Genomic DNA, 27,631 nt, shown 5'->3' on the forward strand with positions numbered 1-27,631 from the left:
GGTATCAAGATAATGTTAACCTTATAAAATGAATTAGAAGTGTTCCTTCCTCTTCATTTTTTTTGTAAGAGTTTGATAAGGATTGGTATTAATTTTTCTTTAAACATTTGGCAGAATCCATCTAGGTCAGGGCTTTTCCTTATTAAGCAGTCTTTGATTATTGATTCACTGTCTTTACTTGTTATAGGTCTGTTGAGGTGTCCTATTGCTTCTTGAGTTGGGTAATTTGCGTGTTTTAAGTAATTTGTCCATTTCTTCTAGGTGTTGAATTGGTTAATGTATAATTGCTATGATTGCATAATTATTCATGATTTCTTTTTAATTTCTTTGTTTTAGTTAGCATTTATTGAGCACCATTTATTTTCCAAGATACCCCCCAACCTGTGTATGTGTGTTTGTGTGTAATCTCATTTAATTTTCATAACAACTCTTAGGTATAAGTGGTAACAAATGATATCATCTCTGTTTTATTAAAAGAAAATAAGAAATTGATACTCAAAAAAGCTAACTTTTCCAAGAGTTCCACATCTAGAAATAGTGGAGATAGAATTCAGACTGAAGTTCTCTGCTTTGATACTTCATACTCTTGGGGCCTTCGTCTAAGTATGTGTGATCTTAAGAAAATCTGATCTTTTTGCGGTGAATAAAATTTATTTTTTACATGTGATGCTATGCAAATGAAATCTTGTAAAGCCACTCATTTCTGTCTCTTCCAGAGTATTTCAAAGCAGAGATATGAACTGCTATTGTAATACTTGATTATTTAAATATAGATCTACTTAGAATCAAAGCATTTCTGAGGTTCTTCAGAAAAGCACCCTAATTTTTAAATCAGAGTGTTGGGGTCCAGGAAGAAAATATGTTCACCTGTGTAAGCTAACCTAGTTTTTTAAAGGTCAATAATTTTAACTGTGTTCTCCTCTGTACATGGAGGTTATATCACTGATGAGCTATCATGAAGGCATGAACTTTGAAGGTTTATTTTTTTATTTTTTATTTTTATTGTGTTATTTTTATTTTTTTCATTTTTTAAATTTCAATAGTGGTGATTTCTGAGATTTTGGTGCACCCATCACCCAAGCAGTGTACGCTGTACCCAATGTGTAGTCTGTTATACCTCGCCATCCCCCAGCCTTTCCCCCAATCCCCAAAATTCAATGTATCATTCTTATGCCTTTGCATTCCTCATAGCTTAACTTTCACATGTGAGTGAGAATACGATGTTTGGTTTTCCATTTCTGAGTTACTACACTTAGAATAATAGTCTCCAATTCCATCCAGGTTTCTGTGAATGCCATTATTTCATTCCCTTTTGTGGCTGAGTACTGTTCCATGGTGTGTGTGGGTGTGTATGTGTATGTGTATATATATATATCACATTTTCTTTATCCATGTGTTAATTGATGAGCATTTGGGCTGCTTCCATATTTGTGCAATTGCAAAAATTTTGCTGCTATAAGCATGTATGTGCAAGTATCTTTTTCATGTAATGACTTCTTTTCCTCTGGGTAGATACCTAGTAGTGGGATTGCTGGATCAAACAGTAGGTCTACTTTTAGTTCTTTAAGGACTCTTCACTCTCTTTTTCATAGTGTTTGTACTAGTTTACATTCCCACCAACAGTGTAAAAGTGTTTCCTTTTCACCACATCCATGCCAATATCATTATTTATTGATTTTTTTTTTAGTATGACCATTCTTGTAGGAGTGAGGTGGTATTGCATTGTGGTTTTGATTTGCACTTCCCTGACAATTAGTGATGCTGAGCATTTTTTTAAGTATGATCATTGGCCATTTGTTTATCTTCCTTTGAGAATTGTCTATTCATGTCCTTAACCCACTTTTTAATGGGATTTTTTTGTTTTTGTTTTGTTTTGTTGTTTGTTTTTGCTGATTTGTTTGAGTTCTTTGTAGATTCTGGATATTAGTTCTTTGCTGGATATATAGATTGTGAAGATTCTCTCCCACTCTGTGGGTTGTCTGTTAACTCTGCTGATTATTTCTTTTGTTACGCAGAAGCTTTTTAGTTTAATTAAGTCCCATCTATTTATCTTTGCTTTTGTTGCATTTGCTTTTGGGTTCTTGGTCATGAATTCTTTGCCTAAGTCAATGTCTAGAAGGGTTTTTTCCAATGTTGTCTTCTAGAATCTTTATGGTTTCAGGTCTTAGATTTAAATATTTGATCCATCTTGAGCTGAATTTTTTATAAGGTGAGAGATGGGGATCCAGATTCATTCTTCTACATGTGGCTTGCCAATTATCCCAGCATCATTTGTTGAATTGGGTGTCTTTCCCCATTTTATATTTTTGTCTGCTTTGTCGAAGATCAGTTTGCTGTAAGTATTTGGCTTTATTTCTGGGTTCTCTATTCTGTTCCATTGGTCTATGTGCCTGTTTTCACACCAGTACCATGCTGTTTTGGTGACTATGGCCTTATAGTATAGTTTGCAGTCAGGTAATGTGATGCCTCCAGATTTGTTCTTTTTGCTTAGTCTGTCTTTGGCTATGCAGGCTCGTTTTGGTTTCATATATATTTTAGGATTCTTTTTACTATTTCTTTGAAGAATGATGGTGGTATTTTTATGGGAACCACATTGAATTTGTAGATTGCTTTTGGCAGTATAGTCATTTTAAAAATATTGATCCTACCCAACCATGAGCATGGAATATTTCCATTTGTTTATATCATATATGATTTCTTTCAGCAGTGTTTTGTAGTTTTCCTTGTAGAGTTCTTTCACATCTTTGGTTAGGTATATTCCTAAGTATTCTATTTTATTTTATTTTATTGCAGCTGTTGTGAAAGGGGTTGAATTCTTGATTTGATTCTCAGCTTGATCACTATTGGTATATAGCAGAGCTACTAAGTTGTGTACATTAATTTTGTATCCTGAAACTTTGCTGAATTCATTTACCAGTTCTAGGAGCTTTTTGGATGAGTCTTTAGGATTTCCTAGGTATACAATCATATCATGAGCAAACAGCGACACTTTGACTTCCTCTTTACCGATTTGGAGCCCCTATTTTCTTTCTGTTGTCTGATTGCTCTTCCTAGGACTTCGAGTACTATGTTGAATGGAAGTGGTTAAAGTGGGCATCCTTGTCCTGTTCCAGTTCTTAGGGAGAATGCTTTCAACTCTTCCTCATTCACTATAATGTTTGCTGTGGGTTTGTTGTAGATGACTTTTATTACTTTAAGGTATGTCCTTTCTATGCTAATTTTGCTGAGGGTTTTAATCACCAAGGGATGTTGGGATTTTGTTAAATGCTTTTTCTGCATCTGTTGAGATGATCATGTGAGTTTTGTTTTTAATTCTGTTTATGTGGTGTATCATGTTTATTGATTTGCATATGTTAAGCCATCCCTGCATCCCTAGTATGAAACTGAAGATTTTAAAAATCGATTTTATGTAATGGGGGTGAATTTACGTGAGTTCATTCACACTCACTTTTTAAATTGCCATTGTGACAAATTCCACAGATTTTCAGATGATTGGTCAAGGATTTGGATGCAACTGTGAAATAAGTGAAAAAAGTAAGATTGAGCCTTGATTCTTAGCTTTCTTAAAGGTAGAAAAAACACTGCAGATGATCTTAGAAGAAATTCTGAGGTCAAGACTCTTTTCATCATTGATCTATTCTTTGATGAGTAGAGAAGGAGAAATTTAGCAGAAGAAATAACAACATAGTGATCTCAGCAATATATATTGTAATCCTTGCTAATTTTTTCATTTGTCCTCAGGACAAATTGAAACTTTTGTTTTATTTTTAGAATTCTAAATGTGTCACCTATTACCTGCTAACATTTACTGCAGTGTGGTTTCGCATAAAGACAAATTCAGATTTATGGCATTCCCTCGGAGTATAGAGGAATTGTAATATTTTGCTATACCAAATGCATGCATCCAGGCAAGATCCATGCTAAGTGGTATGTTCAAGTTTGCAACAGTGGTTGTGATTCAAATATGTTCATATTATAACAAGAATGGCTGTAGCTCATAAAGGTGGGCTCTACAGTTGTTTGGTAATTTATTATCATTTTATGTTGCTAGCACACAGTAATTTTTGAGTTAGTTAGGGATGTGTAACATATTTTTCTTCTGTTTTGGAGGCTGGGAAATGAGGTATGAGACTGAATTCCTACTTTGGGGCAGTTATTGAAGAATCTTTTGAGTTCTGTCTTCTAGTTCTGTTTTTTTTGTTTGTTTGTTTTGTTTTCTTCTTCTTCTTTTTTTTTTCTTCTCGCTACTCCTTCCAAACTTTCTAAATTATTTCTTCAATGTGTTAATGTCTGAAGTTACTACCTCAGGATACTGCAACTATCCCAGTCCTTTGTCTTTCTGAAGAATGAAAGTAAATTGACAGACTTTTACCCATGGGATTTTTGGCTATTTTTAAAAGGTAGACTTTATATCTGAATTATTCAAATTAAAAGTATTCTTGCAGGAGGTATCCTGAATCTAATGGGTTGTAGGTTCTTGGTACAAACACCCCTTCTCCTGCCATTAAGTTTTACTAATTTTCTGCTTCATATCAGTTTCTATGAAAATTTAAGAATTTATTTTCTCTCATTTAGGGACTCTTGCTGTTTTGATTCCAAAGGAATGCTGCCTATTCTGACAAGTGAAACTAATGTCAAGCAAATTTTCCATAAGTTTTAAATCCTACTTTGTCTTTGTTCTGTACTCTTAAGATAAAAGCCATCCGTTGAAATATTTACAAAGCTGGAAAACTGGATTTGCAGAATGGACATTATTTTTCAAATTGGTTTTTGAAAGTTGTCTTCTTACACTAGAGGTAGCAAGGGCCAGATTACAGTAGGACATAAAGCCAACCAGTTTCAACAAGCTTCCCCTTCCATGTACAAATTTTAAAAGAATGGGTCCTCATGAAAGCATTTCAAATCCAGAGACAAATTTGAAAAAAATTGCTACAACATGTTGACTGATTCCTTGCCAAGTCAGGCACTGAGAACTTTTTCTTGATTGACTTACACAGAGAATTAGAGCCGCATAGGGGAAACGTGTAACTTTGTTATTAAAAAACTAAACTTCACAACACCCTTAAATCCCTCTCCCTCTCAAATTTTCCTTTTCTACTTGTAATCCCCCTCTTCTTCTGCCTCATCTTCTACCCCTCCTGCCTTTTCCTTGTTCTCTTTCTTCTAATCATTCTCTGTTATATACTCTGTTGCTCTAGTATATTCATTTTTACTTTTAATGTTGAAACAATGATATGTTATGGAGAAATAGCTTTCTAAAGATTATATTCAGATATACAGATTCAAAGAAGGATAAAAGTTTAAAATGTTTTTAAAATATGCCTGTCAGCAGTGGAAAGAAAGCTGTTTGTAGCCAGCAGGTGAGCTGGAAAGTACTATGGGGTGTGGTAGAGATAGTAATAAATTAACTGGCAAGCCAAAAACTGTAAAAAAAAAAAAAAAAAGCTATTTCATAGCATAGAAGCATGACAGCTATGAAAAAAGGTGTGCCCCAGGGAATTCTTTTAGAGTTTGATTTTTTTTAAAAAATATGTTTGACATGAAAAATGTTTTAGTACAAATAAAGCAACTGGTATTAAACTTAGAGGGAGGGTGGTTGTGGTTTAGAGTTAGTATGAATAATGCATGATATTTAAAGAAAGGACAGCTCTAAAATGTTCCAGGAGGCAGTCCATGTCAATGGTTAGAATGGTGATTTTTTTCCCCTATTTTTGAAGCATCATTAATTCAGCATCATTTTGTGATTTTTTAAAACTTGATATCTACCAAAGAATTACTATTTGACTTAGATTAGGATATTCTTCCTTCAGATAATTTAGTTTAAATATCAAGAAGATCAGTAGAATTATTTAAGCATAAAGTGACAGTCACTTACTATAAAAAATAATTTGGCCTAGTTATCTTTTTTAAAAAGCCCATATAGTACTGCAAACCAAAATCAACCTCATGGAAGGAGAAAAACAAGATCAGATATTTTGAACATTACTCTGTAGGAGACCAGCACAATATAATGTTAGTGAATGCATTGTAGCAGCACTCCATATGCAATCAGAAGCCAATTGTTACTGGACTGTGTACAAGCACACACTGTGCTCAATGGTCTGATGAGGTATTATGGATATGATGCAAAGAGACTGTGTAGATTAGAAGCTAACAATTTGTTAAAAGTGAAAGCAACTTAACATTTACATTGGGCCAGCTGAGTAGCATTTCACAAGGCAAGCAAGATGAGTTCCCAGGAAGCAGAGTCACCAGGAAAGCTCCAGGTATTAGTGTCCATACCCCCTACTCCCAAAAAAAGTTTTCTTGCTTTCCAGTTGAATACCTTTATTACTGAGATTCCTTCTAGTCTGTCTATTCATTATTACATTCAGCTTTCAGTGTGGAAAGTTCATGCAAAACAGCATGATTATTATAAATGTCAAAAATGTGTGGAGGAACAGGCTATTAAAATATAGCCTAGAGATAGTAATAACACTGACTTTAAATAAGTAGCTGAAGCCAAAGTGATACTTCATTAAATCACTGATATTGTGAAATTTATCCACACGTACTAATTTTTATTTCAGTTACCACTATCATGATATGTTCCTCCTTACTTTATTTTGGCTCTTCCGGTTACTGCACACAGTTCTTAGGTCACAGAAGGTACTTCCATGTCCCTTTTTAGGAATGATCTGGAGTCAGAAACACATTAAGATATGGCATTCATCTTTGCTGAACCATACTCAATCTTTACCAGGCGTTTAGTACAGATATTCCATGTAAAATGTGTGGTTATTTAATCAAAGCATAATCAAAATATGTCTGATAAGTGCTTAGTATGCATGATTCTTTACTAGGATCCACCAGTTCAGTACCAGAGGTTAATCCAGACAAACATGGTTTCTACACTTAGGGGGATACCAGACATTTCACAGAATACTGGAAGATAAGATTAGCTGTCCTCTTGGTCCTATCATATTGAATAGGTTGTGTTTTTTAATTTTTAAACTTGTTTAATAAAGTTTAGAATTATGAGCAGTCAATAGCTCAGAGCCCTTTTTGGACTCTAATACTCTGCCTTGCCTACCAAGCCAAAACTTTTTGTTGTTCTAATATAAAAACCTCAATGCTTTCCCAGTGTATTGAGTGTCAGCCTGGCTTTAAGATATTTTTTTTACTCTTAAAAAATGATGTATTACAAGATTCGTAATGGAGTGAACATGCTTGAATTGCACATTTAATTTTTTTAACATCACATTCATGTTTTGCCAGTTTGCCTACCAGCTATCTGTTAACAAAAAGTTCCAAGGCAGCACTGCAAGTCTGTGCCCAACTAAGCCTTTTGTTTCTGCAGATGTTTGGGCTTAGAGCAATGTTGTAAAGCTCAGGCAATCCAAGGACCATGTTTGTACTTGTCTGCTGCAATTCCCTGTGCATTGTCTAAACCTGTATGCATTGTTCTTTCCGACAGGTGATAACTACCCCGTACAGTTCATTCCATCAACAATGGCAGCTGCTGCTGCTTCTGGACTCAGCCCTTTACAGCTCCAGGTAAGTGCCAGAAGAAAAAAATGTGGGATATGAGCCAGTACTTTAGTGGAAAACTGCTAACCAGCTGTATGCTAAATAATGGCCTGAATGTTAAATAATTTTTTAAGCATAGCCCAGAAGGATTAACACCTTATGTGCTTACCATAATGCAAATAGAAGAGAAAACTGCCAGTTTCAATATTTTTAAAGGAAAAAAATCACATTATGACTTAATACTATGTATTCTCTATCAGATGAGTGAACAGTTTTACAACATCAAGGGCTAGTTGTTACTGCATACACGTTAGCTTTTTCCTTGTCAGTTTTTCATCTATGTCTCCACTTATGTCCAGATTAGCTTTTACATATAAAAATTGAAACAAAAAATGATGTTGGATATTTTCTCCTTCTTGTAGCTCATAAAATAAGGGATTGTTATTCTCAAATTACAAATAATTATTTTGTAAATTGTGAATGCATTGCTCCTTAATATGTGTGTCCTCATCCTTTCTAGGGTCAAAAGTCAGGGCATGGTGTCTTATAAATTTTGCATTGGTGTTTCTTATTTATAAAGCTAAACTTGGGGGAAAGTGTTTTGGAAACTGATTGAAAAATCATTTACACCTTATCTTCTTCACAGTAAAGTGAGTTTGGAATAGGAATAGGTGGTCATTATACCCTTCTACTACTACCACTTGAATAGGAGGTTGACTTTGAATATGAATGTTTATTTGTATTAATAAAAACAAAAGGCTGAGATCATTAAAATAAGTCAAACATTCAGTATATGGATATTTAGAGAATATAAGATAATCAACAACTTAATTTCAACATAGTAGAAAATTTTATTAAAGATAGTTTTCATTCGTAAAATATACTGTAATTATTTTTTAGTTTTCTTAAATAATCTACAAAATAGCATCTGGTGAAGCGTTTTTATTTTCGTGTTGCTAATCTCTATGTGACTTGAACATAAAAAGTGTACAACTATTGTCCCATGAGAAAACATCATTTTGAATGTTTCCAATTGGATCTGCAAATAAAGAATTTTTGCAACACTTTCAGAAATTTTGTCATGAGTCATGGTCCAGGAAGTCATAAAGTTGTAACCCATTAAGGGCTGCCTAGCAGAGCTAGAAAGTTTGCCTAAGAGGAGCAGCAACCTCACCTCTCTTGCAAACCTTCACCTTTCACACTACTAACACTGAAACCTACTATAGTTGGTGCAAGTCTAAAAAGAACCCTCACTATTATAAACCTCATTTATTTCTTCTTTTCCTGTAGCTGTGCTATTGAGTATCTTCTTGAGTCAGAGGCAGAAACAAGAAATCAGTGCCACTGTTTGATACTATAACCACATTTCTGTAAAAGAAAGAAACTGAGTCTTAAACTTTCTACTTTCTATTTTTTGATGTGGTCAATACCCTGGATTTAGAAACATGTATTCTGTTTCATGAGTTCTGACAGTATGTTTTGTCTTTTTTTTTTTTTTTTTTCTGAATATGCTACTAAACAGAAGGGTCATGTCTCCCACCCACAAATTAACCCAAGGCTAAAGGGCCTAAGTGACCGTTTTGGCAGGAATTTGGACACCTTTGAACATGGTGGTGGCCACTCTTACAACCACAAACAGATTGAGGTATGAATGCTTCCATTGGTGCTTCGTTGGGCTGGGGACTAGATTGTTCAGTCATATTCTAGGCTTTTAAAAAAAATAAATGTGGCAAACACTCAACCTAAACACTGAACTTAATCTTTCCCTTTTTCTCATTCCTAAGGAGGCTCTTCTTTTGCTCCTTTTCTTTCAGAGAATAAAGCAAATCCCAAAGCAATGCCCCTGAATTAAGGTTGTTCTTTGCCATATCTATTCAGGCAAAAGCTTTACATTTTAAGTGTCTTCAAAACCATCTTTCTCCCCTCACTCTTTTTTCTTATGTATAGTGTTGTATAGTATTTTTAAAAAATACTTAAACATTAAAAAATTATTTGACCATAGAATAACCCTGTACATTTGATCAAATATAATGCTACTTGTATAGATAAAACGGCTGAGGTTTGGAGAGGTCAAGTTATTTAACCAAGGCTATAAAATATTCATTGAGTCAAGGTTATTGCCCAGGATTTCTAATTCTACATACTCAGTTTTCTCAGAATGAAGTAGGGGTGGGTGCCTGGGCCTGGATGGTTGCTTTTTCCCAGACAAACTTCTGCAGTATTCTTTTCATATTTCACCTTCCAGTAGAGTCCTTTGTTGTTTTGTTCGGATATTCTTACTACTTGAGAGAAGATGGCTTATGAAAACCAAGACCTTTTCTTCTATAGGAACCCAGTCCTCCTCTCTTCAATTTCATGCTTAATTCCCTTTTCTGCATCACTGGGGTCCCTCACTGGGACTATCATATTGGAGAATTTCCAGCTACCTGTTGAATTTTTTAAAAGTGGATACAGTTTACCTCAAACTGAAATGCACTTTAATTCTCCAGGTTAGATATAATAGAAAATTTTATATTCTAACCTAGGATGGGAAACTCAATCCAAAAATGAAAATAATTGCATCTAGCAAGATGTACATTTAGATTTTGATGGCCCTGCTGGTCTGTATAGCTCAAACACTATGTAGTCAATAAAAGGTCCCTTTGACATTACCTTTTCTGCTGCTTGTGAATCTACTTTTTTGAAAAATGATAGGGAATGATTACTCCTAAGAAGAAGGAAGAGACAAGACCAAAGACCCCCTTGGAAGTAGCCTAAGGTAGAATTCCAGAGCTTGTTAACTGCCTCCCTCTTTTCTTTTGCTTTGACATAAGAGGTAGACAGGGGTTCCACTCAGACATGATTAGACACAGACTATCAGAGTATCTCCTGTCTTCTATACAGACAGAAGAAATTTCTAAGGCTGTCTTTTGGCTGTAGAGTGAGTACCACATTTCTAGGCATTCTGACAATCTACTATGCCTAGGAAAGCTAAAAAGAGATGACTGGACATTAGGAACAAGTTTATATGTGTGATGACAATTAGCAAGCTTATCTACTTAGGACAGTGATCTTGAGAAGCTTTTAAATGCCTGGAAGAATGAGAAATCAGGTAGACTTGGCTCAAACTGAAGACTTCCTGTCCTGCTGGACTTTTCTGTTTCCTCTCCTGGTAGACTTTTCTTTCCCTCCTGTTGGACTTTCCTGTTGGACGTTTTTGTTGGATTTTCTGTTGATGTGTTGTGTTCTATCCCATCAATCTTCTCTTAGCCAGGTTTCTACCCAGTCTTTTCTTTTGCTTAATTTTTCACTTAGATCGGCTTCTTTCCCACCCCACACTCCCAACTCCCACACCGTCACCGATCCCTGATGTATCAAATCTGGCTTCTGTTGGGTTTTGGGAAACCATGATGTCATACATATGAGTGCCAGAGCTGTGCAGTGCCCTAGTGATGCTGATCTAGAAGCACAACATATGTCACGTGTCTGTCACTTTAATTAGGCTAAACAGAGAAACTATTAATTCAAGAGCCTTCATAGCTTTGCAGTTTAAATTTGGGTGCTTTGATAGTTTCCTCAGTTTTTATTTACTCTTGCTCTATTCTATTGCCTACTATTTTTGCACCTTTATCCTGCATGTCAGGAAACCTTTGATCTATTTGCTTAAGTGGACACTGGTTAGAAAAGATCAACCTTGTTTAAAAGGCAGGTTTCCCAAACTTTCCTAGTATGAATGTAGCATGTTTATTGGGACTTCCGTGAATAGCATAGTAGATACCCATATCTAAGCTGCTAGATAGTAACATTTTAAATCTTGAGCAAGGGTAGAGGGATATTTTAATAATATATTGGTTTATTGCTATTAAAATCTGCTTTCTTTTCTAGCTAGGGTCTTCTCCCCTCCTTTGACAAGCTAAAATGTCATAGTTCTGTCAACAAACATGATCATGATAAACTATTGCTGCTTAGAAAGCATTACAACAATATTAACTGGTTTTATTTCTAAACAGAGATTCTTAGGAGGAAAAGCTTATAACACATATACACCCCCACCCCACTGCATGCGTTACTCAGAACTGGTGCTCTCTACTTCATGTTACAGTTAATTTGTCCTTCAAAGGTTGTCATTTCTAAAATTAATGAGGCTGGGTGAATCTTAACAACATTTGGTATATATTAAGTATACCCTGAAATTGTGTCATCAAGTAGAGAAAAGTTATTTAAAATGGAAAGACTCTCCTTATATTAGCATATGCCATTACTTTCTTTCTTTAAAATAAGGAAGATTCCATAAGGATCATTTTTAAAAATACTACTATGCTGATCTAAGGCTTGGTTTTCTCTGCCTCAGGGGCACAATATTAGGAAAAAGAAGGCCAAAGAGTGCTATTTTTAGTTGAACAGTTCAGCAGATGCAGGCATGAATACTCATATATCTGAAGGTTGAGGGGTTTGAACCATTAATTTTGATAATGTATTTAACCCTGGGAACAATCAGAAACTGTAACTCTAAGGTTACAATGCTTTTGACCTTTAGAGAACAGAGGGCACTTGCTACAGTAAACAATATATTATATTGCTGCTTATTCCAATTCTCTCACCCATATAAATTTCAGGACCAGTTGCCATTTGCTTTCTTCAGCTATGTTAGCATTGGTCCTTAAGTAAGTCAAAAAGAATGTTAAGGAAAGGGAACCAGTATAATGAGGCAGTCATGTAAATTTAGCCTTTAAATAGCGATGATGTTAGATTGTTTCTAAAGAAATATTGTCATGGGAACTAAGCTCTGGATGACTTTTTTTTTTTTTAATGAAAAAGGGGCTTCAGTGTATTTATTCATTTATCTGGTTACTTTCAATATGATAGATCCTTAATTTTGTTTTGTTTTGTTTTGTTTTTAATGGGGAGTAGTGTTGCCTCATAGTTGTAGCTTACATTAAACAAAATCTGGTACCATATGCAAAGTGATCCACCTGCCTCATGCCTTCTTATTAAATGATGCATGCTTCTCTTCAGCAAATGCAGCAGTTAAATATCACACAGCTTAAGAATTTCTAATTAAAATATCTCCGTGTGTCAGCATATTGGTAATGTATTATTTTAATCCATTTATTTTGTTTATGAAACAGTGACATATGTTTAGATTGTGAAATATATGAGCCTTAAAAATCACTTTATTGAAGAAAATTAATTCTTACAATACTGTCTCGGTAATGTGTTCACTCACCCAGTCAGTCACTGGCGGCACTGCCAGTCTTAATGTTGGGTAGACATCAAGACTTACCAGTTACATCCACATGACAGTCTTGGAAAGAAGCATATCAGTTCTTTTTCTTAGCATCGGATAATAGGGTTATTCTTTTCTTACTATTTTTTCTTACCTATTAATTCAAACCTGCTCCCCACAAAACACTTTTGTTGCCTTTTTAAAAAAATACAATGAAGGATGGGGCTGAGTATATGTATAAGGGATTCTGAAAGACCAATCAAAATTAAAACAAGCTAGTTACCTTTTCAAAGCTATAGACATAGTAATTTGTTTGTCAGCAGGAAGATGTTTGGGTCAGCCCTGAGATAAAGTGACTGTCAGCAGTTATTCCTCCAAGACAAGTAATTTCACTCAATGTATTACTGACAGATTGCTCACTTCTCTGAATCACCAGAGAAAACAAACTTAATATTGTTGCAGGCAGAGTTTCTGTCTTCATTAGCTTCAGAGAATGATTTTTATCTAGCATTCAAAGTTCACCAAGCTTTAGTTGGAACATATTTTAACATACTAGTTCTTATTACGATAGTATGTATAGTAGCCTGAATGAAAGAATTGTGTATGAAAATTTAAAAATATCAATATAAATACATTTTCACTGTTATGTGATGAGTATTATGTGTAGTTTAGGAGAGATTTGAGGAAAGGAATATAGTTAGAGTCTTAAGGCACTAAGAAAACCTATCAACCATAGTTATTCTTAAATGAAACTACTGAAGTCTTGCCAAGTTTGCAAAGATGGAGGAGAACAATTGAAGTTTTTGCAAAAGTGAGTACAAGCACGTATTTTATTTAAATGGTATTGTCCATTTTTGTGCTACAGACTGAAAGTAAAGAAGTGCCCATCAGCATTGAGAATGCTGTATTTCTGTTTCATTTGCAGCCTGAGTCTTTATGATGTCGTATTTAGAGGCTCTGCACTGTCTGTTGTACCCTGTCTTCTTATTTGCAATTGCAAAGATGCCTCAGTGCTGTGGGGGAATGGGAGGGTGATTGAGTTAGCTTTGCTGGGCAGTCTTGGAAAGTTGCAATTTCTAATAGAGAAGATGGTTGAATAAATAGTTGATTAGGGTGACCTATTACTGGCTACCCAATGGAGAAAGAGGAATGCACTGATTCAAAGCTTGTTTTGAGGATGCCAACCATGGGGCTCTGCTTTGAAGAGAATGCATGCTTTTCTCTTAATCAGCCTTCACTCACCCTTCTGACTCTTTTCTTGATTTTTAAGAGTGTGGTGGAATTTGGGAGGACCATTACAGCTAGGCTTAGATGAGCTGTAGGCTAATGGAATGAACTGCATTTATGGAATTAGAACTTTGGATTAGTGTTTCCACTATAACTTTGTTGCTCTGTTGTCTTGCACTGTTACAAAATACCTCCCTTTGCAGGTTTTTTCATTATAAAAAGAGTGTAGTATACATTCTCAGGGTTCTTATAAATGATAAATGCAATAATAAAGCATGTATTCGATTTCCACAAATGTCTCTTGAACCATCATCAGAACAGACAAAACTTTTCAGTATCCCCAATAAGCAGTCAATTCTACTCTAGATTTGTTGTCTAAAGTACTTCTGATGGGTGGGTCTAACCTATTAGAGTGTAAGTTACTGAATTCAGGGAGTTTTTGTCTCTTTTGTTTACTGTGGAATCCTTAGCATTGCCTGGCACAGTATTTGGCAAAATGGATGAATTAATCCATTTCATCTTTGGTGGACATCTGGGACCCAAGCTTCTTTGAAAACATTTTTTTTCCCCCAGAAAATGTTTGATTGAGTGCTCTGTCTATAAGAGAGAGACACTCTTTTGTGTCAACAACTTTTCTGGATAGGCTTCTTCAGAAAAAGTGTGGGTATCAAGTGAATCCTAATGGAGGCTAAACAAATACAGGTAGATTAGGGAAGGATGCCAAATATAAAGGCAATTCCGAATGCTTAGAAATCTAGCTTGTCATTGTAGTCAGTGAAGCAGAAGTTTATATCCACCCTCAAATTAAACCATTGGATAGACTGGATTTTCTTTTGGAAATTTGCTTTTCATTTGGTTTTAAAGTAATACCTAAAAGTTCAGATAGTTGGCTCTTCTCACATCAGCTCTGTTAATCACAGTGTTTAAGTTATTTGATTGGTGGGATAGTGAGCTATACTCAAAACCAATATAGTCCTCTCTCTCTCCTGATACAAGATTTTTGTCAACAGTCATTTAGCTCTAGCCCCACTAATTAATCCACTCAATATGCAGCTTCCAGTGTGTGAACACATGTAATTACATTTACATAGATTTCTTATAACATGTGATTATTTCTAAAATAATGACAGGTATTTTTATTCTTGTTTTACCAAACTGAAGTTTTAAAATATTTTTGGTTGACATTATGTATCATATATCTGTATGTATGTATATGTTGTAATGAGCTATGTTGGAATTCTGAGAGATGATGTGATTAAGGATACATTAGAAAGTTTGAAAGCAAAACATTCTTGCATTTTAGAAAATGCTTCACTTCTGTTTCCAACTATGGAATAAGTCAGGATACTCAACATTTAGGAAATTTATATCAGAAAAATATATGATAAAATATTTGACCTTCCAGGTAACAGAATAGGCAGAACAGGAGAAAGACATTTTTTATGATGTTTTAATGAAAAGAGATTGATAAGCTACAGTTGGATGGCTTTTCCTCACTTCTGACCACTAGAGCTGGCAAATAGTTATTACTGTTCTACCAGTTCCTCTTTTCTGTTTTATTTGTAGAAGAGTTAATATGCTACAGGTAAACTCAGGGAAAATTTATAGTGATTTAAACTCAATGTACTGATTTGAAAACATCTTGCTTTATTTTAGCTGTTCTGGATTATAAAGATTAGGATAATAATTGGATTCTCTTCTGTATCTTCCCAAGCTTAAATGGCATTAATAAAGGATTCTTTTCTCAATTGTATGTAAATAAAAAGTACTAAATAGGTATCAGGTGCTATGTGGGTACTATGTGGATTTAAAAAAATTATTATATATGTTCCTATCTTTCATTCTTCTCTTATAATTGATGACAGCAGCAGAATCATATTGAGTCAAATTGAGAGGAACTAATTTAATATTTCCCCCCCAGTTTTCTAAACATGAATTCTTTGATACCGATATTCATTCAATGCATATTTAACCAAGTATTTGCATTTCCATTTAATGGACTAAGAAATGGAACCAAGTTAGAACCAAATAAATTTCCTAAGGCCTCTCTGTTCATATTCATTTGGAGAAGCAAAGATTCAAAGAAGAATTCTTAATTTCCAATAAATTGCATTGAGTTCATTTCTCACTGTGTGTTTCTCTTATAACACCAGCTACCATACCTGTAGCTAACAGGCTACAGGTTGATGTTACAATGTCTATATTAACCTCGACCATAATCCTTGATGCCTTGTCAGCAATTCCCCTAGAGCTATTGACCTTGAATGGTATGAACTAAAACAAAAGTAAATAAGTGATAGATATGTATGAAAAATTTATTGCTTCAAGTATATCCATGTATTTGACTATTTCTTTTTTTTTTTTTTTTTTTTTTTGAGACGGAGTCTTGCTCTGCCACCCAGGCTGGAGTGCAGTGGCCGGATCTCAGCTCACTGCAAGCTCCGCCTCCCGGGTTTACGCCATTCTCCTGCCTCAGCCTCCCGAGTAGCTGGGACTACAGGCGCCCGCCTCGTCCCCCGGCTAGTTTTTTGTATTTTTAAATAGAGACAGGGTTTCACCGTATTAGCCAGGATGGTCTCGATCTCCTGACCTCGTGATCCGCCCGTCTCGGCCTCCCAAAGTGCTGGGATTACAGGCTTGAGCCACCGCGCCCGGCCCTGACTATTTCAAACTATACAAAGTGCAAGCATACAGTGTTCATTTGAAGCCAGTTTGAAATAGAGCTGCTGTCACCCTACATATTCCCTATCAAGTTTTCCCTCTAATTTATCTACTCATTTAAATTAAAGAAAGAATGAAGTATTACATCCTTTTAAAATTCTTCTTACTTGAAATCACACATGTTAGCTTTGAATGTGACTGTTGGAATAACTTAACACTTATTGTATCATTAGAGTTGTGTCAAAATCTACATTTAAAAGAGAGTTTATAAATGATCATGCTCAGGAAATTTGAAAAAGGCAGCATACTACATGATTCCAACTATGTGACATTCTGGAAAGGGCACAACTATGGAGACAGTAAAAATATCAGTGGGTGCCAGGGGTTTAGGGTGAGGAGAGGGGTGAAAAGGCAGAGCACAGAAGATTTTTAGTGAACTATTATATAGTGAAAATATTCTGTATGAGAGTATAATGGTAGATACACGTCATTATACATTTGTCCAAACACATAAAATGTGCAACGCCGAGAGTGAACCCTAATGTAAACTCTGGACTTTAGGTGATTATAATGTGTCAATGTAGGCTCATCAATTGTAACAAATATACCGCTCAAGTGGGGGCTGTTTATAATGGGGGAGATTGTACATGTAGGGGAGCATGGAGTATATGGGAAATCCCTTTACTTTCCTCTTAATTTTGCTGCAAACCTAAAACTACCCCCCAAAAAAGTATTTTAAAAAGTTTGCAAGCAAATCAACACAATAAATTCAATTACTCAGCAAAAAATTTTTTTAGCACCTATTATATGCCAGGTTCTGTACTAGACAGCAGTCTTCAGCTGAGGGCAACTTTCCCCACCCCCACCCTGCCCCACAAGGGTTTGGCTGACAATGTCTAGAGGGTGAGGATGCTGCTGAATACCCTGCAAAGCACAGAACAGCCACCCACAACAAAGAATTATCCAGTCTAAAATTCCAATAGTGCCAAGATTGAGAACACCTGTTTTACATACTGGGGACATATCAATGAATAAAACAAAGTCCCTGCCCTCCGAGAATTTACCTTCTAGTGGGAGAAGAGAAAATAAGGAAAGGAATATATAATAAAGAAATGGGACTGCAAATCTTACTCATCTTAACAGAAATATCCTCACCTATCCCATCTCCCTCAATCTGGATGGGAAACATTTTTTAAATTAAGACCTCTTAGACTGTTTATCCTCAATATTTTTTCTTCACTTTGATCTTTAAAACTAAAAATTTTATTCTAGTCAGTCACCTCCAACTAGAACAGTCACAACTCTCTTCATTAGTATTAAGCACATCATTTACTCAGGCTGTCAATGAGGGAATATTATTTTTACTTTAATAGTATATAAGCCTGTCTTTCACAGTGAAGTAAATATGAAATTTGGTGAGAACCTGGGAACTGTTCATTAGGTTTTACAGGATGCTAGTTACTGAAATCTCATAGGATGAATGAAATCATTCTTAGCTACACTTGATGTGTAAATTGGATATTACAAAGGAGATTGAATTTCTTTCTAAAACAAAATTTTTTAAAAGAAACATGAGTAGTATTAATATTATATGTGTACACATATATACATACATATATGTATACAAGTACAGATACATACCTATTTTATAGTCTTTTACAGTTTTAAAAACAACTTATATTTACCCTTTGTATAAATGTTTTAATATTATTTCCATATTTTGGAAGAAGAAAGTGAAGCTCAGAAAAGTTAAGTGACTTGGACAAGATTACTATTCTAGTAAACAAAATAGTACTGTAATACATGGTTTAAGTGTATTTTAAATTTTACCTCTTGCTCAGGATTCTTGGCATTAAGCTCTGTTGACTGGTATGTAGGAATAGAAGCTTTCTTGTATAATTTATTCTTCTCTTGTTATAATATTCAAGTGAATTAAAGGCAACTTAATTAAATTATAAAAGAGAAAAATTTCAAAGTCAGTATGACATTCTCAGAATCCCAAAGAGTTCACTTATTTTTCAGATTTCCAGTTAATATCCAGAAGAAACGTCAAGCCTAAGAGAATTTAATGAGGAGTACAACTGCTATGATAAAAACTGTCTTATCTTATTCTGTGGCTTTCCTTTAGGAAAATGTTTAGTATGTTTTTGCTGAATGCCACAGCTCTGTTTTTTTGAGAGTTTCTGGGCCTGTCTTATAGTTTCAAAGTTTGATGAGTCTTCTGGAGTAGCTGGGGAGCTCTATCCTTGCCCATCCCTAGTCTGAGATGCACTCTGAGCATGTTCAGCAGGTTGCATGCCAGCAGATGAAGCAGATGTTTGACCATACTGGAATGGAGCGCCTGCTGCATTAGGAGCTGGGTATTCCTCTTGACATCTGGACATTGCTGGGTCACGATGCCTGCCTCAGGCCAGGAGGCTTCGGGAACTGTGGGGCAGAGAGCACAGAGTGCTTGCTGCTCTTTAAGCGATTAGTGCACTGAAGCAGCGGTAATGTTGAATTATCGCTTGGCTGCTTTCTTCTCAGGAATCTCGGGACAATAGGAGAATCAAGGAGGAGCATTTACAGTAAAGTCATGTTCAGAGAGACAAGACTAATTATAGAGTATTAAAGAGCTTATTTTAAATGATTTAATTTACAAATAGCTCTGGGCAGTGCATGGAACTTTTTAGAACCATAAACCTGTAGCTTAAAGAGTCTTTTCTAATTTAAAATGGCTAGTATAGAAACATACTGTTTCAGCAATTGTTCAGTTTTAGAGTTTGTTCAAGTTGTGCCATAGAAGATTTAGCGTCTAGTTAAAAAAGAAAATATACTAAAACTTGAAGCTTGTGGGGAAAGTGTCTCTAACTTGAGGAGAAGGAAGACCTTTAGGTAAGAGACTGACTGAATTATGTACTGGCTTTTACTGTTTCCCTTTATCACACTGAGAACTGGTTTGCGTTTGCTACCCAGAACTGAAACCGTCTGTTACACCAATTTTCTTTATGATATGTGTTATTTAAGCACAATGGATGTGGAAATGGGTAGTTTAAAATGTGTTTTGCAATGAACAGTTGTCACATTATGTTGCTTTGCCTCTTATAATTTTTCATTAGTGAGACCTCTGTGCTAAAAGAAGTCTTCTTATAAACAGATTATGGCCATTTAGGTTCACAGTAATGTATTGGAGAAGAATGCTATGTTGCTCTCACTTAACCTCTCGTATTCTAAGGGGGTTATATTTAATTAATGCTAGTGAGAGGCTGACCTGAGAGACTGTGGAAAGTGATTGAGCTGCATTTTGTAAGCTCTGCTCTAGTCAGGTGGGAGAGAAATTTTCTAAAATAATTAGAAAGTACTGCCTTTTGAAATTCCCTCCAACTAAGCTGTGTTTCAATGGGCCATTTAATGCTTAAATGGACAAAGGTATTACTTCAGTCATTGAATTGTATCAAACTCCTTCTCAGAGGCTCAGTTTAAAAACTCCATAGGAAAGGTAGTTTAGCTTCTCAATAGTTTATCACTTGGTCTGCTTTAAAAAAAGCAAATAACTTTTTTTTTTTTTTTAGAAAAGGAGGAACACTTACTGTCAATGAATGGAATGGAGCATGTGCCCCAACCAGTGCTCACCACACTGGGATTGCCCTCCAGAGTTGAGGAGCAACTTAGCTCACATAGGAAAAAGATATCCTCTCTCAGTGTTGCTGTTCATCTGCTCAGAATATCCTCTTCATAGCCAAAGAGGGGTTTGTTCCAGGTCCAAGAGGCAGTACGTTCATCACGTGTAGTTATGTCATTGGCTCAGACATAACACAATAGAGAAGGCAAGAGAGTGAGATCCTGAGAGCAAGAGACAGAAGCTTTGTTGAAATAGTAGAGAGCTAAATGTGATTAATTTGGATGGAAATGCTTCACTTCTCCATTCGTTTATCAATGGTTTTGATAAAGAGGCATTTTTTATATGCAGAACAAAATAGTAATCTATCATTCACCTATATCCAACCATACCCTCCTGATTTTAGATCTACCTCTGCCTCCATTTCCTGATTATGAAACTGTATTGCCACATACAGACATACCCCACTATGAAACAGGAAGATGACTGTGTATCATCAGATGATGATCTGTGACCATTTATTGAAACAACATGCTACCCTTGGTTTAGCAACTGGCTTGCTCTCTTACATGTTCTCTGTCTATACAATGATGAATGGGTTAGAGGTTCCAGGAAAGTGGTGCTTCTTGGTTCCATAAGAATTCTGCAGTTAAAAAAGGTAAGTGACCATGAGCTAATTTCCGGTGAACCTCAGTCTTTTCATCTGTGAAATGGGTTAATGACACCCCCTCAGTAGGGTTGGGGTTAGGATTAAATGAGATAATATAAGCAAATTGCCCTAGTACAATGTCTACTGCATGGCAGATACTCAATAAATGTGTTTGTCCATACCCTTCTGCTTGTATCTCTCTTATTCATTCATTAATTTGAAAAATATTTATTAAACATGTACTGTGTACCTTAGGTACTCTTTTAAGCAACCAAGCTAAGCAAATTACTGGCCTCTTATAGTAATAGTCTCAGGAAGAAATAAATTAAATGAGTAATACTTTAAAGTGATAGGAACAGATAGTATAGGGCTAATCATTTGAGATGTGTGTGTATATATAACATGTGTGTATGTACATATATATACTGATTTATTGATTGACCAAGGTGATTGTGTACAGGCAGTTTGAAATCCTTTTGTCCTAATCTCTATGCCTGATGACTGTTCCTGATTTCAAAAAGCATGAGGCCCAGTACAGTGCTCTTCAGCAAGAAGTGACAGCCACTCCACAATTGGGGTACTTTAACATAGATTTCCCACTAATCATGAAACAAATGTCATGTTATTGAAAATAAAGCCTTCACAAATAGGCAATGAGATTGTAAAATGCCATAGACTTCCAGAGCTAGAAAGGCCTTCAGAGGCTTTGAGGGCCAAGTCCTAACTCTACCACTGATTCCATGTGCTTGGACAAATTAATCTTCCTGATACCTAGATTTTATCAAATGGGATTAGGAAAAATAACCCCATAGGGAAGTTGTGAGGAATACATAAGAAAATGTTTGTGAAAAGTGCTTTCTATACTGTCAAGTGCTATGTAAATCTTATAATTTTATAGTTGAAGGAACTGAGGTCTAGAGAGATAGATTAACTTGACCAAAGCCACACAGCTCACAGCTAGTCTGTGACCTGAGTTAGGTGTATAGAATTGTTAACCAATAGTGTAAATAACTAAATTTGATTGCTTCTTGTGCATAAATTTAATTAAATTCAACTGAATTGGCCAAGACGATAGTATATCTCATGCTCCTACCTATTCTAAGTGGGGGTCAATGTGCGATCAGTATTAGTAGAGATATATTTTTTTCACAATCGAATATACCAACCTAATGAAAATGATTCATTAACAAAACAAAGTAAGACATTAAAAGTGTAAGACTCTGATACAGTGCTGGTAGTAGTGACAAAACTAGAATATAAGCTTATACTAACATGATGAAAAGATTAATTATTTAATTAGTTCACTCATAGATTGATTCCCCAAATGTTTATTATGTGCCTACTCTGTAGTATGCACTCTTTTCTATTTTGGGCACACTAAGATCAAGAGAATTTGACTCTTGCCCCAAAGGGCCCACAGTCTAGTAAGCGATTGATAATTGTTAAAATAGATGTGTTCCCAGAGTGAAAATGCTATGGAAGGAGGAAGTGCTTAGCTCTGCCTGGGGAAGTACTGGCAATCTTCATGGATAAGGTGATGTTAAAATTGAATCTTAAAAAGAGGTATAAGTTCCTCAGGTTTATGGGGAAGGATGCAGAATGACAAAGATGCAGAGAAGAAAAAAATCACTCCAGACAAAGAGAATAGCTGCCCGTAGGTGTAGAAGCAATAGACAGCATGGCACATTCAGAAATGACAAACAGTTGGCACAGGCTGAGTGTACAGGAGCAATCACAGGTGAGATTGGAAAGGTATGCAAGGGGTCAGATCACAGAGTACCTTTTATACTGCATAAGGGAATCTGGAATGCATGTGGTAGACATGATTTTATTCACACCACAAATGGTAAAGTAGTATAAGGTATAGTGAACAATTTTATGGTGTGATATTCCTCTGTTAATTTGATATCTAGTTTACATTTCCCATTGCACTAGATTTAATAGTTAAGGCACTGTGTTTGGTAAGATTGATAGTCCCTTTAGTACAATGGTACCCTGTGACAAATGAGACTGTACAAATAGTGTAATGATACACGCTGAATAAACAAAACTGTTTAAGACTGAAGCAAAGCAAGGTCCAACCATTTCCTGGGGATTTGGGGAAATCCTGTAATCTGCAGTTTATACTAAGCCCAATCATATTTAGCACATTGCTTCTCAGTGAATGGGCCTTGATACTGTATTTCAACCAAATGACGAAGCAAGAAGTAAGAAATCTATGAAGAAAAACTATGGTTCTTCTAATTGTTAATGCCTTGCAATTATGCCCCTTTCTGGAATAATAAAATGTTCCTTGGCAGAGGTCAGGATCTCTGCCACTGACTTATTTAACAGATCCTCTTAACATCTGTCCTGCAGACTGTTCACTTTATTAGCAGACAGGAGACCCAACAGACTTAGCCTGCTGTGTGCCTTTTTCACATTCACACAGCTGTGGATTAACTCAGACTTTCCAGAAGAGGACCAACCAGAAGGGATAGTAATGTTATTGGCTGATTCTAAAAAGATGGGAAAAAAGAGCAGAAACAAATGTTGCCCTAGTACAATTCAGTGTTTTTAGGGTGACAATTACCAGTCTGTTTTAAAAAGGAAAAAAAGCAGCTATTCCACTAAAAAAGGAAAGTCTATTCATATCTGTGTGGGAACCTAATCAGGCTCTTGTTTCCAGTGACGATGACTCCACAGTCGCACCAGGTCTGTGACAAGAATGCTCCTTTTGTATGCTGATAATGTGGAAACGATAAAATTTCCTTTAAGAGACATATGTGTTTACATCATGAGATGTGTTATTGACAAAATGCTTTGTTCTCCTCATATTTTCCATGCAGAGTTTCATGCTGGGTTGTTGGGCTAGAAATCTTTGATTAACTAGAATTAGTTGCTGAAATAGAATAGACACTTTTGTCTTATGATTCATCTTGCTGAGTTGTAAATTATAGTAAAACACATAAGAAGTGACAGAAAGAAGTGCTGATTTAAACCTCTGACCCACGACAGTCACAAAAATATAAGATTATTCCTTCAAAGAGCTGCATAGAGACATAAATATTCCATGGTCCACTTGGAATTATGCCTTCTTAACAGACTAAAGCTGTGATTTTACATCATGTAATGAGAGTTTTCTAGGGGTGTTATGGCAGGCATAGAGGAGATATTAAGATTTAGGAAAATCTCCCTTAAATTAGTACTGTGAATGCTTAAAGACTTTTTCCGTAATTTTTTTTGCATCAATCTTTAAATTGACAATAAAAAGAATAAAAGAAAGTTCTTGTTCCCTACATGAATAGCCAAGGGTGCTTGCTCCTTTTCCAGAGAAGTGGTACATTTTATAAATCTTAAGACTCTCAATACCCCACTGGCCCTTAGTGTGAACATCTTAGCTCTGTGAAATTCAGCCTAGGGGTACGAGTCCAAAAGAATGGGCCGAAAGGGGAGACATTACTAAATACAGAACAGAAACTCAATTAGCCCAAACACTTCCTCATTGCAGGGATTGGTGTGAATTCTGCTAGATTTTTTTTAAAATTATTATTATTTTTTTTAGAGTTAGGATCTTCCTCTCTCACCCAGGCTGGAGTGCCATGGTACAATCATAGCTCACTGCAGCCTTAAACTCCAAGCACAAGTGATCCTCCCACCTTAGCCTCTGGAATAGCTGAAATTACAGGTTTGAGCCACCATGCCTGACTAATTTTTTTAAAAACTTTTTAGAGACAGAGTCTCCCTATGTTTCACTGTGCCTGGCTATTTTTAAACTTTTAGTTAACAAAGGACCTCTTTCTGGGGCTTCACTGTGAGTAAAGCCTACCTAACTGTCCCTCTGTCAAAATTAATTGTTCCCAGTGATGGTGTTTCAGTAGTAAGTTGTAAATGCTTCAATTTTACCATTTATTATATTATGTTTTTCTCCATGTCTTCTTCCCATCCGTGCTGTGAGACAGCATATCTCTGATGTCCTGAAAGACAGCATATCTTCTTCATCTTTGCATCAGTAATATATTTTTGCTAAATAAATAAAAATACCAATAAGTATTTTTCTGAATAAGATCTTTAGAGTGTTTTCTGTTAAAGAAGATGTACCTATAAGAATAACAAGAGCCTGTAAGTGTTAAGTCTTCATAATGTGCCTATGTTTTAAGTACATTCTGCATGTTAATTCATTTATTCCATACAACAATCTTTTGGAGTAGGTTCTGTTGTTATCCCCATTTTCACAGATGTGGAAATGTAAGGCCCAGAGAGATTAAATAACTGCCCAAGATCACCCAGCTAGTTAACAGTGGTTCACTATACTATTCTGTCTCTCATAGCAACTTATAAGACCTCACTTTTTCTAAATTTCTTCTTCAGTCTTTTATATTAACTGTTAGCTGCTTTATCTGCTATATGAATTTTTCAAGTGGATTATTGTGCTATGTATCAGTATCATATCTAATGACAATAAAGCATATTGTATGCTTATTGTATACTATTTGAATGATTTTTACTATGGTTGATATATATAAGGTATCATTTCTTCTGCTAATTAGAGAGTAAGCCATGGGTATTGCTATAGGATACAGATGGCATATTTACATACTGCAAAATGTGCTGAAGTTCTCCAATTGGCAGTGCTAATAATTTGCAGTTTAAAAAGTGATGGTTAGTAAAGTTGCCTTGAAATGGGGTAAAACATTTTTGTTTTCATTTAAAAAATACAGAAGAAAATGTAAGAAGAAACTAAGAAGAGGATATTTTATGTTTCTTGTCTAGTCTACCTGATCACTTATAAGTAAATTCAAAATACTTCCTTATGTCTCAATATTTATAACAAACACATATTGTACTTTAGTATTAACATGAAATTTATATTTAATAAATCTGTATATTATTATTTTTGTTCATTAGCCTGATTTTTCTTTGCAATCTTCCAAAGTCTACTGAGAAATTAAATACCTAGTTTAGTTTAAAAACAGTAAAAACATTTTGATATAATAAACATGTTCATTTCCAACTAGTAATATTTGTTCTGTCCAATAATTAAGTGAAAAAAACAGCATTTGAATAATCTTATACTTTCCTTTTATGCAATTTTGTTTTCTCAAGTATATATATTTCACAATTTAAATAAAGACCGTTTTTTTGTCATTACACAGTTACCCATGCTTGCCTTTATTCTGTGTTCTTTTGGAAGCTTCATTATGGATGACAATTGAAGGGCATAGAAGCTGGGCAGTGTAGAATATTTTTCAAGCAACAGCATCTGGTTCCTTGGCAGTCATTGTGGGCCAAGGCAAGGCAGCCCTGGCATATCTCCAGATTCTTATGTGGGTATTGCTGAGGGATTTCCAGGTCTGCCATGTTGTTTTAATGGTGTTTCCTAGAAACCCAGGAACTCAGAATGGAACACAAAGTCGGTGTCACGGTGTATAAGACCTACATGATCTGGCCCCATTACTATCTTTCTGACACCTGACATGTTACCTTTTGCCCAGCTCAGCTACACTGGTCTCTTCATTATTCCTCAAACATTCCAAGCACAAATACACCCTTGCCATAGGGCTTTCAGCTATACTTTGCCTCTGCTTGGATGCTGTCCTCATATAATGACATGGCTTACTCTCTCACTTAGCTCGAGTCTTTATTCAAATGTCTCCTTCTCTGAGTTTTCTTGACCTCTCTAAAAGCCCCCCACCCCACCCCATACTCATATACCTGATCACTTTATCTTTCATAGCACATATCACCACCAGAGTTACATATCTATATGCTTATCTGCCTTGTTTTCCCTTCTTCCTCCCAAAAATTCACTGCTCACATCTGCTTTTCCAAAACCAGAATGGTACCTGGCCCATAGTAGCAACTCAATAAATAATATTTGATTGAATAACTGAATTTACCTTTTGTTTACTAAGAAATTATGCATTCAAATATTGGTAAATTGACATATATTCATTTACTAAAATACATGATTGGACTCAGCACATGTACTAAAAAATATGTACACATTGAAAACTTCCTTATGTGGGAAATAATGCTTAGATTTCAAATCTAATTTCTGAACTCATTGATGAGTTTTTATATCTTATTGGAAGAGTCAAGATGTACTTATTTAAGGTTTACCTGATGAGCTAAAGCCTTGTGACAAGAGAGTTAAAGGAACATTACAAGTATAAGCTGTACCACTTGGAGTAAACTCAGAGAACTGAATCTCTTCAGCATAGTCTGCCCAGCTGTTGGGAACAAAAGGAAAACACATCCATCCCCATAACGCTGATTTTCAACTGCCCCAATTATCACCTTTTTGAATTTCTTACTTCAAGAACTAAATTATAAATTGTTTCAATAACTAACTTTTATTTCTGTAAATAAGACATTATATGTTAACATACTTTATTTAGCACCCTGAAAGAAAAAATACTTGGAAAAAGCAGAGAGAGAGAGAGAGAGATTATTTCTTCTCCACCTTTTTTTTTGGCAAGTTTGTTATATAGATAAATTGCATGTCACAGGGGTTTGTTGTACAAATTATTTCATCACCCAGGTAATAAGGACAGTACCTGATAGGTATTTTTTTATCCTCTTCCTCCTCTTACTCTCTACCCTCAAGTAGGCCCCAGTGTCTGTTGTTCCCTTTTTTATGGCCATGTGTTCTCGAAGTTTAACTCCTACTTACAAGTGAGAATATGTGGTATTTGATTTTCCGTTCCTGCATTAGTTTGCTTAGGATAATGACTGCCAGCTCCATCCTGTTGCTGCAGAGAACATGATCTGGTTCTTTTTCATGGCTGCACAGTGTTTC

At 35.5% G+C, this 27,631-nt stretch overlaps 1 protein-coding gene across 31 annotated transcripts in view; it reads left to right on the forward strand.

The window, feature by feature from the left end:
- SOX6 (SRY-box transcription factor 6) overlaps positions 1–27,631 on the forward strand; it is a 692,888-nt gene that overhangs the window by 542,831 nt on the left and 122,426 nt on the right. For 23 of the 31 annotated variants that reach the window (XM_033206912.1, XM_033206899.1, XM_033206900.1 and 20 more), the window contains 2 exons: positions 7,457–7,536; positions 9,032–9,154. In XM_033206912.1, the coding sequence (XP_033062803.1) occupies positions 7,457–7,536; positions 9,032–9,154 (203 nt within the window). The remainder of the gene's footprint in view (positions 1–7,456; positions 7,537–9,031; positions 9,155–27,631) is intronic. The other 8 variants (XM_033206915.1, XM_033206920.1, XM_033206914.1 and 5 more) reach the window with 1 other exon arrangement.

Source organism: Trachypithecus francoisi, unplaced genomic scaffold (genome assembly GCF_009764315.1).
Source record: "Trachypithecus francoisi isolate TF-2019V2 unplaced genomic scaffold, Tfra_2.0 Lachesis_group8, whole genome shotgun sequence".
Classification (NCBI taxonomy): domain Eukaryota; kingdom Metazoa; phylum Chordata; class Mammalia; order Primates; family Cercopithecidae; genus Trachypithecus; species Trachypithecus francoisi.